The following is a 13,430-nucleotide window of genomic DNA, read 5'->3' on the forward strand; positions in this document are numbered from 1 at the left end:
ATAAATAGGAGGGAACAGGAGCAGGAACACCTGTGGGACTCCAGCTCTGCAGGAGAGGCAGGCAGGGAGGGACAGACGGAGCTGCTCCTTGCTGCTCTCTCCTCCCTTTGAGCTTCCTAGTGCTCTGCCTGTGTGGGGGCCTGAGGAATGGGGACTAGGGGATGGACGCTCTCCACCTTCCTGGGATGCTGCGTCTGGATTCTGCATGGTATGTCCAATATTTTTGTGCTAGCTCATGTGCTACCTGAGCCCTGTCAGGGTGCAGCAGGTACACTGTGAGATGCTTTTCCCTCCTGGCTGCACTGGAAAGTCCTTGCAATAGATTGCAGCCAAGGAGCTGGAAAAGTGTTTTACGGGGCAGGCATCACCCCGAGGGGCTGGTTGCAGGCGTGGAGCCGTGGGAGAGGTGAGAGCCCAGCCCAGAAGCCTGCAGGCAGCCGTGTACCCCTCCAACAAGGGAAGCCAGCCGGCAGAGCAGGACTCGGGGATGTTCCCATCCCTCCCACGTCCCAGGAAAGAGCAAATGCTGGTGTTCCATGCTGGGGCCCCTCTTGCACTGACTTCCCATAAATGGGTGTGTGGGGTAGATGGTGTTTCCTGCTCCACACGGAAGAATTAAGATAAAACACGGATTTGCTGGAGTAGAGTGTGCCAAATTAACCTGGGGGGACTTCACTGATGTGCTTTGTTTTCCCTGAGGTGGGGACAGAAGCAGCTGAGCTCCTCTGGCTGAGTGGGCTGGTGTAAAGAGCTTATTTCAGCTGGGAGAGATGGTGAGGAAGCAGCCTGCCAGGAAAGGGAATGGGGCTCTGGAAGAGGATGGACCCCTTGAGGACTGGTCTGGCATAGGAGATAATGCTCATTAATGACTCTGCACAAGCTATCTGTAAGCTAATGAGCTGAGCCGGTGGTGAGGTTGGAGGCACCTCCGCTGCAGGGAGTTCTGGCTGCCTGTCAGGGGGAACCTGATGAACCGGAGCACCAGGGTGGGGAGCAGGCTGGGGCTGTCGGGTGGTGGCGAAGCCCTGGCAAGTCTTGCCATCGGGGTGCCCTTCATCTCTCCTAATTGCAGCTGCCTAAAGCCAAGTGTCAGCAGATCCACCCAGCTCCTCCTGGAGCCAGCAGAGGCAGCCTGGTCTCCCCAGAGCCTTCATCCCTGTCCTAAATATAATACTGGGTGAAACATCACCCATGGGTGCCAGTAGGTGCTGGGAGAAATGTCTGGGATGTGGGCAGGTGTCTCCTCCTTTCAGCAAAACTCCTACATGTGGGTCAGGATTTTGGCAGCAGGAGGAGTGAGCTGTGAGCAGGGTTTGGCCAGGGAAGCTTGTAAATATTCCCTTCATGGACAGGAAACCCCCGATGCCTTCACCCAGGTGGAGGCAAGAGAGGTGGGGGCAGTAGCAGGTAGATGCCCACCCCAGTAGAGGTTTAACAAACCTGCTTTAACTGCAGCAGGTCAGAATCCATCTGCAGTCAGGGAAGGCTTCTCTAAGCCTTGGCTGTCCTCGCTGCCAAAGGGCTTTGGGTAAAGTTATTTAAATGTCTCAGACACCCGGAAGGCAAAAAGACACAGAACCCCCCCAGGCCCTGCAGAAGTGACTGCACTCAGATCTGTCCCTGAAGCAACAGAAAGAGGGCTGAGGGCTGTCCTGGGGTGACAGAGCTTCACAGACACCCCTTGGGCTGTGAGCTAGACTTACTGGGCCCCAGCTCTACCCAGTGGCCAGGCAGTACCACCCCCAGCATAATTGGACTGGGTTGCAGTGGCTGCCTTTGCCCCCACGCTTGCACCAGTGAGTGTCTCTCCCTCATCTGTGATGAGTTGTGTTCTGTCCCATCTGGTAGCTGCTCATGTTGAGGATGGAAGAGGTGCTGTGCAGTGCTATGCCTAAGGCAGCCCAGACTGCACTCCTTGGCTCTTAAATCAGAGCCTTGTAAGGCTGTGGGATGAGGCAGTAGGGTTAAAGAAGGGCTGAGAGCTTTGTGATGCTCAGCTGGAGGAGAGGTGTGTCTGAGCCTGGCAGGCTGCTCTCTCTGGCACTCAGTGTAATGCTCTGCTTTGTGCTTTTCTGCAGGGCTTGGGGCTGCTGCTGCCCCTGTCACTACTGAGGGGCCCTTTACTGTGGGGACAGCTTTTCCCATCAGAGCAGAGAATGAAGGGCCCAGTGCCCTGGTGACGGGCACTGCGGACACAAGCACCACGGCGGCTGATGCTGAGATAGACGAGAGCATCTTCACGAGGAGCCCACTGAGTTTGACCTTCCCTCCCAGGACCGAGCTGGACTCTTTTGTGACTGCGATGAGTGAATATGGCTCTACAGTGCCAACCTTGATGAATGTGACCAAGCCTCTTAACACATCTCAGGGTATTGAGGGGAGGTTGGCTGCTTCCACTACAGCCACAACCGCTGCTGCTATCACTGCACAACACCCTGCTGTCACCCCAGAAGCAGAGCATGAGGTAATAGAGGCCACTCCTGATCCCACCCTAGACATCAACCCAGATGTGAAGGAAGACATCCCTGCAGCTGTGACCAGAGGAGAAGAAGACATAGACCTCACCACTGGCAATATGTCCTACCCTACCACCCCTCCACCAGCAGATGCCTGGGTGCCACAGCCAACTGCTGGCAGCCCCGTGGGTGTCAGTGTCACTGTGCTACCAAGCCAAGGGCTGACCACAGCCGTGGGAGCAGTTGAGGAAGTCGTAACTCTGTCTGCATCTGTCCAAAGTGGAGCCAATGCCAACTCCTTAAGTCCCAGCCCCAGCACTGAGGAGCTGCTTACGACCCAGCAGGGTGGAGTGGTGAGCAGGGTTGAGGGCACTAACCCAGAGACAGCAGAAGAAATGGTCCCAGCTGCTGAGGAAAGTCCCTTTGCTTCAGAGTCTGGAGATGCAGGAGATACAACGAATGGTGAATTCAGCACAGCCAGTTCATCTCACCTACCTCCAGAGAGCCCAGTGATGTCAGAAACAGTGGGAAACCCTGGAGAGCCCTCCTTCCTCCCTGGCCACGCAGTGCTGAACCCAGACGCTTCGCTGGCACCGTCCACAGGGAATGGAGATGGGCAGGGAGTGTCATCAGAAACTTCTGGTTCAGCTCTGTCACCTGCAGCCAGTGAGGCACCAGTGGCACCCGAGGAAACAGAGGACACTGCCACAACACTGTTGGCCCCAGAGGTTCCCACTTATGCACAGAGTGATATGAATCTCCCAACCGTGGCCACTGTGCTGCCCACAGGAGACATGGGGGCTGTGGGTCTGGACAATCCATCCCTGCAGCCTGACCCATGGCAGACCTTCACTGGAGAACAGCCACCACTGCTTCCTGATGCTCTGACGGACACCCCCAGTGCTCCTGGGGCTGCTTACCCACTCCCAGGGGCTGAAGCCAACACCCTGTCTGCAGCTGATGGTGCAGCAGAGACACCATCCAGCCCCAACCTCACTACTGCCCCAGAAGCACCCATGTCTCCATCTCTTGGAGAGTCACAGCCAGGAGGGATGCCAGATGGACCTCCCCAAGAATCTGATGGACCTGACACTGGCTTGAGTTCAGATTCAGATGCCTCTAGCCCAGCCCCCTTTGTACCTGATGGACTGGCATGGCCCACTGCTGGGGTCCAGGGTCAGGGAGCTCAGGGGGCAGAGGACATGGCACAGACAGGAGGTCCAGGGGATGGCAGTCCCTATACAGACACCCAGAGTGACATAAGCCTTTCAGACACCCAGCCCTCAGCCTCTTCTGCTAATAATGGAGAGCTGCTGGCTGGAGGAACAGGAGATTTGGCAAGTGCTGGGCAGTTGCCTCCATCAGCTCTTGGGGATGGAACAGGAGCAGGAGATGCCTCAGCACTGGGAGAAGCGTCCTCACCTGGTTCTGTACCTCCCAGCAGTGCTGGAATTGAGCCCGATCTCTCAGGGGCTGAAGGACCAGTGGACCTGCCCAATGAATCTACCAGTGGTCCTGGGGCTGTTTACCCACTCCCGGGGGCTGTGTCTGGCCCTGCATCTGAGACAGAGACACCAGTGAGCTCCAACCTCAGTGGTGCCCAGGGAGCACCTGGCTCTCCATCCTTTGGTGGGTCGCAGCCATGGGGAACAGCAACTGGTGCTCCCCAGGGAGCTGGTCTCTCTGGAGGTGAAGGACCAGACTCTGGCTTGTCTTCGTCAGGAGATGCCCCCAGCTCAGCAGTTCATGGACTGGCAGGACCCCCATCACCTGCCCTTGAGGACCAGCTTGGCACAAACCTGGGGCTGCCAGCAGCTGGAGGGCCTGGAGTGGGCACAGCAGAGCAGGCACTGGAAGGAGCAGGCAGTGGGATTGATTCTGAGCCGTCCCTGAGCTCCACTGCAGGCAGTGGGATGGTAGCTGGGATAGATCAACTTCCCGGTGAAGGTTCCTCATCCGGTTCTGCCTTTCCCAGTGATGTGGTGGCAGCACCTTCTGTTTCAAGGGGTGATGAAGCAGGACCCATCTCAGGTGCACCCCTTGGCCCTAACAGCCTGTCCTCGGCCTCTCCGGCCAGTGAAACTGGCCCAGGGATTGGTCTGGTGGAGGGGGCAGAGAGTGGAGGGGATGTGGCACAGGCTGGAAACCCAGAAAGTCCCTACATAGAGACAAATCCTTCAGCCTTCAACCCTCAGCAGGACCCCGCTAACACCAGAGAGCTGCCAGCAGGAGAAACAGGGGCTCTGGTGAATACTGAGCAGTCCCCTCCACCAGCTCTCGGGGTCGGAACAGCAGCAGGAGATGCCCTGGCACTGGGAGAAGTGTCCTCACCTGGTTCTGTACCTCCCAGCAGTGCTGGAATGGAGCCTGATCTCTCAGGGGCTGAAGGACCAGTGGACCTGCCCAGTGAATCTACCAGTGGTCCTGGGGCTGTTTACCCACTCCCGGGGGCTGTGTCTGACCCTGCATCTGAGACAGAGACACCAGCAAGCCCCAACCTCAATGGTGCCCAGGGAGCACCTGGCTCTCCATCCTTTGGTGGGTCACAGCCATGGGGAACAGCAACTGGTGCTCCCCAGGGATATGGTCTCCCTGGAGCTGAAGGACCAGACTCTGGCTTGTCTTCGTCAGGAGATGCCCCCAGCTCAGCAGTTCATGGACTGGTAGGACCCCCATCACCTACCCTTGAGGACCAGCTTGGCACAAACCTGGGGCTGCCAGCAGCTGGAGGGCCTGAAGTGGGCACAGCAGAGCAGGCACTGGAAGGAGCAGGCAGTGGGATTGATTCTGAGCCATCCCTGAGCTCCACTGCAGGCAGTGGGATGGCAGCTGGGATAGATCAACTTCCTGGTGAAAGTTCTTCATCTGGTCCTGCATCTCCCAGTGGTGTGGTGGCAGCACCTTCTGTTTCAAGGGGTGATGAAGCAGGACCCATCTCAGGTGCAGCCCCTGGTCCTGACAGCCTGTCCTCGGCCTCTCCGGCCAGTGAAACTGGCCCAGGGCTTGGTCTGGTGGAGGGGGCAGAGAGTGGAGGGGATGTGGCACAGGCTGGAAACCCAGAAAGTCCCTACATGGAGACAAATCCTTCAGTTTTCAGCCCTCAAGAAGATCAACTGCCTGGTGCAGGTTCCTCATCTGGTCCTGCCCCTCCCAGTGGTGAGGTCGCAGCATCCTCTGTTTCAGATCCATCCAGCCAGAGTGCACTTGGAGGAGAGGGCAATGCTCCTGAGGCTCTTCAGCCTTCCCTGGATGTTCCTGGGGTTCCTGCTGCTGCAGGAGAAGGGGCAAGTGAAATGGCTGGTAACGGAGAGTCCATGGGGCAGTCCCAGGCTCCTACTGGAAATGGACCAGCTGGTTCAGGAACCCCTGATGAAGATATGGGAGATGTGTTGCAGTCTGTATCTTCTTCCTCATCTACAGAGGGATCTTCATTGCCTGGGAGGACTGATGAGGCTGTTAGCAAAGCAAGTCTTCCTGGAGCTGATGGAGCCGATGGTGGCTTGAATACAGGCTTGGGGGCCACTGGCCCCCAGGAAGCCCCTGTGTCTGTCCCTGGCATCCAAAGTAGTGCCAATATTGAACTTTCTGATGGAAAACAGAGCCAAGTCGATGTGGTGCAGGTGCCTGGAGGAGCCTTGGTGAATGGGGGATCTTCCCCCAGTGCCAGTCTGGTCCCAGTGGCTCCAGACAACAGCGGTGTTTCTGACAGCACAGCCACCTCGACAGCTGCTTCTCTGCTTCTCCCTGAGCATGGGCTGAGCTCGGGGCTGGCACCCAATGGAGACACCCACTCTGCCCCTGGCACCCAGAGTGGGAGCAGACCCCTGGTGCCAGGGGCACCGTCTGGGCTGGCAGGAGAGTCTGGAGGCATTTCTTGGTCTCTTGAAGATGAGTTGGCCTCAGGGATGCCAGCACCTTTGGGAGAAGCATCCCCCCATGCTCCCATATCCCCCAACACTGCCCCTGTGCTACCTTCTGCTCCACAGAGAGGAAATGCTGCAGAGGGGGTGTCTGTCAGCCCTGGGCTTTCCGCTCCACTTGCGGCACGTGAGTCGATAGTGGGGTCCTCTGCAGGGGGAAAGGGGGAGCTGGGGGCTTCTGTGCCAGGGAGTCCTGTCTTGCTCCTGCCTCCCTGTCAGCCAGGAAGCACTGGAGCCCCCTCCAGGGATACCAACAGCCCTGTGCCTGGGAAAGCAAGTGCTGTGCTCCCCAGAGTGATGGCAGGGCAAGGGGACGTGGCCCGGCTCCTTCCCAGTGTGACTGGATCTGGGGCAGATATGGAAACATCCACTCACTCCCCACCTCAGGGGAACCCAGGGCTCCCTGGCCTTCCTCCCACTGGGATCACTGCTGGTAGGACTGGATCAAAAATCCCAGGTCCAGGTCCTACTAGTGGCTCACCATCTGCTGCCCTGCATCCTATCCTGGGCAGTGAGCTGACCACCAGCTCAGCAAATGGAGCTCCTGCCACTGCTGGGTCGAGCCTCCCCAGAGCCTTCCCAGGCCAGGGGGGATCCCAGGGAGGGTTCCCAGCCACTGCATGCCCTGGCACATCCTGCAGCCCAGCTCCTGCTGACCCAGCCCCACAAAACCCCCTCCTCAGGGGCAGGGAGGTGCTTCCCAGGCCGGGAACTTCCACTGTCACCTCCCACACATCGTCCCCCGTGGTTCCAGCTCCACCAGGAAGGCCAGCAGCTGCCCCAACCCCGCTGCCCAGCCCCGCAGGTATGTGACGCTCGCAGGGCAGCCTGGGTGGGAGTAGCACATCCAGTTTCCTGCCAGACCATCCTGGGGGACATTCAGTACCCAGAAAGAAGGGGGCTGTTTGAGGCCAGGGCCCTGGAGGACACGCACCACTAGGGCCCCCTGCACATGAGCATGCACGATTGGCAGGCTGAGCCTGCCTTCAGTATGGTCCCATCAACTGGAAAACCCATCCCCTCCAAATGTTTTATTTAACAGACATAAATAGGGAACTGGAGGCTGTAAACATCTCCAGAAAGAGCTGTGGGAGTTTAATTCCCTGCTTTCCCCCGATGTAGTCCTGTACAATGTTTTTCCCTTCCTAACAGCTGTCCTTAAGAGTAGTATCCCAACGGGGCTGGATAAGGGAGGGGATAGTAACCACAAAGGCCATCACAGCAGGTTTAGGGCAGCTGTGTCCATGTAAGACAGTGAAAAGAGTGGGAGTAAGCTCCTGCAAGGGAAGGTGACATTAATAGTGTTCCAGGTGGATATTGGCAGTGTTCCTCCATCGTCCTTCTGCCTAGGCTGTGTCCCATTGAAAGCAAAATCATTTCAACCCTTGAAAGTTTTTGACACAGACCAAAGGCTGTGCTGTAAGTGTATTTTGGGGCTTATTTTTTGTTGTTTTCTTTTCCAGTTCCAGCTGTGCCCCTCTATGGATATGGAGCGAGGGAAAATGATCGGGAGTATGTGGAAAGGAGAGTAGATTTTAATTCTCCACTTTTCAAGCCCGAGACTGGATTCCCATTTGGGAGAACCCTGCGTGACTCTCTCTACGTGAGTCTACCTGTGCTTGATTTGCTGGGCAAGCAGCCATTGCCCAAAAACCTGGGAGAGGGACCAGTAACCAGGTGCCTGGGATGGGATCCCAGCAGGGTCAAATCTACTGGGATGCTGCTGGGGTCTGTTTGCAGCAGAATGTGACTTTGTGGCCATTTTGGCAGTGGTAGGTGGTGACTTTCCTTGAGTGTGGACTTGGAAAGTCCATGTGGACTTGGAAATGGGAGGGCTGCCATCCCAGTGTCAGGGAGTACCACTGGTCCTGACCTTACCTGATGGAGAGATCCCTCTGCTCAGTTTACAGACAATGGACAAATCGTTTTCCCAGCCTCGGACAAAGGCATCTTCACATATCCCAACCCTCCTCCCGGCGGCTTCAATGGCCATGAGGAGGTTCCCATGATCGCTGTATTTTGGGACAATGCCGACTTCTCCAGAGGGGTGGGCACCACCTTTTACCAGGTAAGTGAAGCCACCTGGGTGCATGGTTGCATGAAACACCTTTTGGTTATAAACTCATCACATATTCTGTGGATGCCCCATGAGATGTGTAATTAATGGAGCCCATGAGTGGCTTTTCCCTTTTCTGGGCCAAATCTAAGAGCTGTTGGTCCTGTGTCACCTCTTGAGCCATCCAAATTCCATCCAGACCCTTAGTTGTAGGGGTCTGTGCATGACCCCAGTCTAGACCAGTCTTTTCCCTACTGGGAGCTAATGAAGATGTGGGTATATCCAACCTGCAGGAGTTCTCCACCCTCAACACGGCCAAGCCTCCGTTTGTCCGTGACGTGGAAGCGAAGGTTCGGCGGTACATGAGGTCCTCCTACTCTGCAGCCTGGACCCTGAAAATCACCTGGGAGAAGGCACCTGTCTATGCATCACGGAGTGACACCCGGAAGGTAAGGGGCTGATGGATCACACAGGCTGGTTGAGTTGTCAAAAAAACCCAAGATCCACAGGTGATCACCTTTTCTGTGCCTGAAAATAAGAAACCAGTTTTGTGACAAAGGTCAGTCTTGAAGAATTTTGCCAAAAAGAACTAGGCTGTGCCCATGTTTTGGTGGTTTTCAGATTTTTGAGGGACATCTTTAGTTGAACTCTCCCTGCTCTGTAAAACCTTTATCTTTAATGCGATGGGAGTTTACTGAGCACCAGAAACACTGTCCTTCAGAGACATAACATGGTGTGAATTTGAGGCTTGCCATGGAACAACTTCAAAGTAAAACCATCACATTTTCCATTTGAAATGTGAACTGGTTCAGGCTGTGTTTGCCTTGCACCTCCAGACCTCAGTCCTGCCATTCCCCAGAAAGCTCTGACCCACACCCCTAACTTTAAACTCACCATCTTTGCTCATTTTCTTACCTGTCTGCAATACTTGTCTCCAGACGATCACATACCAGGCCATCCTTACCACCGATGGATTCAGGTCCTACATCCTGATGCTGTACCAGGATGGAGGGATGCAATGGGATTACACCAGACTCGCTGCCACCAATGTGCTCATCGGCTACACCAGGTACAGCAGCTCAGCACCCCATCCCTGCCTGTTCTGAGCAATGGGGTGCATCCCACCCATGGCTCCAGCTTGCTGAATCCTTCCCTGTGTCCCAGGAGGTGCCTTACAAGGATGAGGATGAGGACAGCCCAAATGGGGTCTACATGCCCATACAGCCTAACATATGGGTGTCTCAGAACCAAATTTGCCTCATTAGTGACTGGATAATGCTGCAGCACGCTGTCTTGCTGGGCTGTGCTTGTTGTAAGATCCACAAATCCCTCTGGAGTCCTGGGCCCCCAGCATCCTGGCAGTTTGGGTGGAAGGAGTGGGAAATAGGGGATGTTTGCTGAACTTTGCACCAGTTGAGGGAAGGGATTTCCGTGCTTGGCTAGAGCAGTCGCTTCCTGCCTCCTCACATTACATCTTGCCCTGTACACAATGTCTCCAGGGTTTCCTCATTAGCTGCTTGTTGCAGCTGGGTAAGGAAAAGGTGGCCTGGACTGGAAGCGCGGGTGGCACAGGCGTGTGGGTGTGTGTGTGTGTCTGTGTGTGTGTCTGTGTGTGTGTCTGTGTGTGTGTCTGTGTGTGTGTCTGTGTGTGTGTCTGTGTGTGTGTCTCTGTGTGTGTCTCTGTGTGCGTCTGTGTGTGTGTGCGCTTGCCTGTGAGTGACTGCTCGAGGGTTTCTGCTCCATCTCGCCCGACAAGATGCTGAAAACCATGGGAGCTGCTTGTGGGGGTCTTCAGGTGTATGTGGGTTCAACCCCTGATGCAGCAGGAGTGTTTGTAGCATCTAAAACTAACTGCACCCTGCATAGAGGAGGAAGCAGGCTGGGGGAGATGGTGCCTTTGCCCTCCTCTCCCTGAAGTTACCTACTGATCCTCCCTACTCAGTATCAGGATGGTTGAAGGGCAGCCTGGGGATGGGGCTGGGATAATCCCACCCAGGAAAAGCCCTGATTTTTCCTCTTTCCTCTGAACACAGTGGGGATGGCTTTTACTACAACGATGACCTGAGTAAGAGACCTCCAGCTGTTAAATATCGCCCTGACCAGTTCAGGGGCTACAACACAGGTAATGCCACACAGCCAGGGTAAGTTCACAAGGTTCACAAGGAGGGAGATTTTCCCAGGGAATGAAATCCAGCCTGCTGCTGTGGCAAGGCTCTCAATGAGTTCACCAAGGCCAGGCTTTCCCCCCAAACGCATATAATGCTTCCCCCAATACCAGCTATGCCCTGCGGCTGAAACATGCCTGCTGTGCCCATGGACTCTTTTTGTTCCAATGGCTGTGTCCCAAGGCTTTCTATATGGCAAGAGCCACTCCCCATTTCCCTGCTGTTGGGTTGCTGTTGAGCGTGGGATCCCATGGCTGGGGGTCAATGTGGGTTTAGCTTCCAGCATCAGCATCACACAGCTATCACCTCAAGGTGAAACAGCAGCTGTGGTCCCCTTGGCTGGAGGTGACAGCTCATGGTTTCTCTCCCTGCTCAGACCTCCGTGGGTTGTGGATTTACAAGCTGGAGAGTCGCGTGGGCATCAACTACCGGCTGAAGTGCCTGGCATGGACGGGGCAGCAGCAGGAGCCACGGGCATGGAGCCAGGGCCTGCCCACCTGCCCCTGTTCCCTGCAGCAAGGGCAGCAGGATCCACGCTTCAAGAGCAGCCGTGGAGGCAAGTGGACATGCTGCTTCCTCACCCTCCTCGTCCCTGAGCTGTCCCTCCCCACCTTCCCTGCAGGGGTGCCTGGGGTCCCTCCTGGCAGGGTGGGTAGGTGACCATAAGGAAAATGGGAAGGGGACTGCCCTCCCCTGCAGAGACAGGGAAAGTAAGGAGGAATGAGGGCTGACCTGTTCCTGTCATGTTAGACTGGCCAGAGCTGATCTAACATGGATGGGGATGCTGGGGACCGGGATCTCACCCTTGGGGACCACTTGGATGATCTCCATCAGTCCCTCCAAACCCCTATAACACCGTGGGTGATGTGGATATCAAGGAGCCATCCCCGGCCCCGCTCCTTGCTCCGAGGCAGAGGTGCTGGCCGGGCAGAGCTGCCCGAGGCTCACTGCAGTCCCGTTTCAGGCCGGTGGGCTGCCCGTGTCTCCATGCTGCACTCAGCCTCCCCTAACCAGCACGGCGCCGGTGTCCGCTGCCTGTACGACAGCCAGAACCAGCTCATCGAGGGGCGGCAGGAGAGGTACTGGAGGTCCTCCAGGCAGGCGTCGCCCTACCGTGGTAAGCACAGCCAGCCTTGGCATCCCCTGGCTGAGGTTGGCATTGTTGTAGCTTGTAAACAATTTTAATCTCCATGCCAATCTGTTTCCTGACGTGCTGTTTCCCTTGGAGGGAGTGTGGACCAGCTAAAAGCTGAAGCAAGCCTTGCCCTGGAGCCAGCCCATCTCCCTCTCCTGTCTCCTTCAGCCCCTTACTCTCCCTTTTGCCTCCAGACCAGGAGCTGAAGCTGTACGACTGGTGCTGCAACCGAGCGGGCAGTGCCCACCTCTGCGCCCGCTACAGTGAGAAGCGGCCGAAGATCGGCTGTGATGGATACCAGTCACCTGGCAGGGGTGGGTTTCCAGCCTGTGTGTGCTGGGGTGATGCTGTCTTGGTGCCCAGGGCTGGAGAGGGAAGCAGGAATGTTCCAGCCTCCCCATGGTTAAGGCAGCAAGAGCCCTGGACAGATGAGGGAAAGGTTTTGGGGTGCCCACATGCAGCTGTGCCATGCCCTGAGCTGTGCAGGGTTGTTGGGGGTATCTCTCAGCACATAACCACCAGCATTGTCTGGGGGTGACAGCACTGGGAGGGGAGAAGGACCACAGCTGATGTGGTTATGGTGTAAGCTGATGCAGGGCTCTCTTGCAACCCTGAACAGATTCCTCGGAGGAGATAGAGAGAGACTCAGATGAGGAAACAGGTGAGCAGGATTGCGGGTCTCCTTTCCCTCTGCCCATGTCCTCCTGCAAAAAAATGTTCTGGGGCTACCAGTTTGCCCCAGGCCCACGTGGGATTAGGTGACTGAACAAGTCTCATTTCTTCTTTGCAGATGGAGATGACAAGTAACTGGGGGGTTGCACACCCACAGCATGGTCTGGGCCACGGCTGATCCTTCGGATCCTTTGCTCTGCTCATCCCCTGTGTCCTCCCCTAGAACCCATCGCCCCTGCCCACCATGCAGGGCATCTCCCTTGTCCAGTGCCCGTGGTTGCCTGCACTGGCAACTCCGTATTTCTACATTTCTATGTTTTTAACCCAGGCTTGTCCCAAGGAGTCAGTTGTTTCAGTTGTCCTTTCCCAGCTGCAGCTGAGTGGGTGCCCATGGGCACCTCCTTGCTGGCAGGGAGGTGGGCAGGTACCCCCCACCATACACACACCACCCTTGTCCTTCCTACATCCCGCTGTGTTCCCATTCTGCAGGGTGAGCCTGGACCCCTGGCACCCAGGGAAAAGGTTTCTACACCTTGCATGGGTTGACTGTGGCCAATCCCCTGAGTGCCAGGGTGTACCAGGCTGGTCCCATGAGCCAGTCTGTCTTGTCCTCCACTTCTGTCCCCCAGCCATCCCTCACCGAGTGGTCCCTGGGCCCTGTGCCCAGGAGAAGGGACCAATTCTCCGGATCAAGCCAGAATTAGCTTGTCACATCTGCTGGGTGTGTGAGGGCAAAATGCAACCCCATGATCAGAAATGCTGGGAGAAAAATAATTTTTTGTGTGTAAGTGAGCATATTCCTTTCTTACAAAAAATAAATCATTGCCAAATCTTGTTTGTTCAATAAAACCTCTGAAGGTTCTGAGCATCACTGATCCTGCAGCAGCCCTGTCCTCTGCTGAACTGGGGTGGGAGGCAGTGATGGGGCAGGCTTGGAGCAGCAGGATTGCAGGATGCTTCTGTTCATGGATTTAGTGCTGGGGATGTGGGTGTCTGGGCTGCAGCTAAGCCAGGGTCTAAGGCACT

The 13,430-nt window shown here is 56.2% G+C and overlaps 3 protein-coding genes across 3 annotated transcripts; all 3 read left to right on the forward strand.

Moving 5' to 3' along the window:
• Nucleotides 1-56: 56 nt before the first annotated feature.
• LOC108640128 (collagen alpha-1(I) chain-like) lies at nt 57-6,448 on the forward strand. The gene is made up of 3 exons (XM_018075074.2): nt 57-208; nt 2,079-6,051; nt 6,179-6,448. Exons 1-3 carry the CDS (start codon nt 148-150, stop codon nt 6,213-6,215), a joined length of 4,071 nt encoding a protein of 1,356 aa, XP_017930563.2. The 5' UTR covers nt 57-147; the 3' UTR covers nt 6,216-6,448.
• Nucleotides 6,449-7,088: 640 nt separating this feature from the next.
• On the forward strand, nt 7,089-11,257 carry LOC108640090 (mucin-4-like). The gene is made up of 7 exons (XM_018074800.2): nt 7,089-7,181; nt 7,840-7,979; nt 8,280-8,444; nt 8,726-8,881; nt 9,371-9,501; nt 10,466-10,554; nt 10,974-11,257. The coding sequence occupies exons 3-7, from the start codon at nt 8,382-8,384 to the stop codon at nt 11,255-11,257; spliced, it is 723 nt and encodes a 240-aa protein (XP_017930289.2). The 5' UTR covers nt 7,089-7,181; nt 7,840-7,979; nt 8,280-8,381.
• Nucleotides 11,258-11,563: 306 nt separating this feature from the next.
• On the forward strand, nt 11,564-13,279 carry LOC108640099 (mucin-4-like). The gene is made up of 4 exons (XM_018074865.1): nt 11,564-11,714; nt 11,927-12,046; nt 12,352-12,393; nt 12,523-13,279. The coding sequence occupies exons 1-4, from the start codon at nt 11,585-11,587 to the stop codon at nt 12,537-12,539; spliced, it is 309 nt and encodes a 102-aa protein (XP_017930354.1). The 5' UTR covers nt 11,564-11,584; the 3' UTR covers nt 12,540-13,279.
• The last annotated feature ends 151 nt before the right edge of the window (nt 13,280-13,430 follow it).

Source organism: Manacus vitellinus, unplaced genomic scaffold, assembly GCF_001715985.3.
Source record: "Manacus vitellinus isolate BGI_N305 unplaced genomic scaffold, ASM171598v3 scaffold_29_pilon, whole genome shotgun sequence".
In the NCBI taxonomy this organism is placed as follows: Eukaryota; Metazoa; Chordata; class Aves; order Passeriformes; family Pipridae; genus Manacus; species Manacus vitellinus.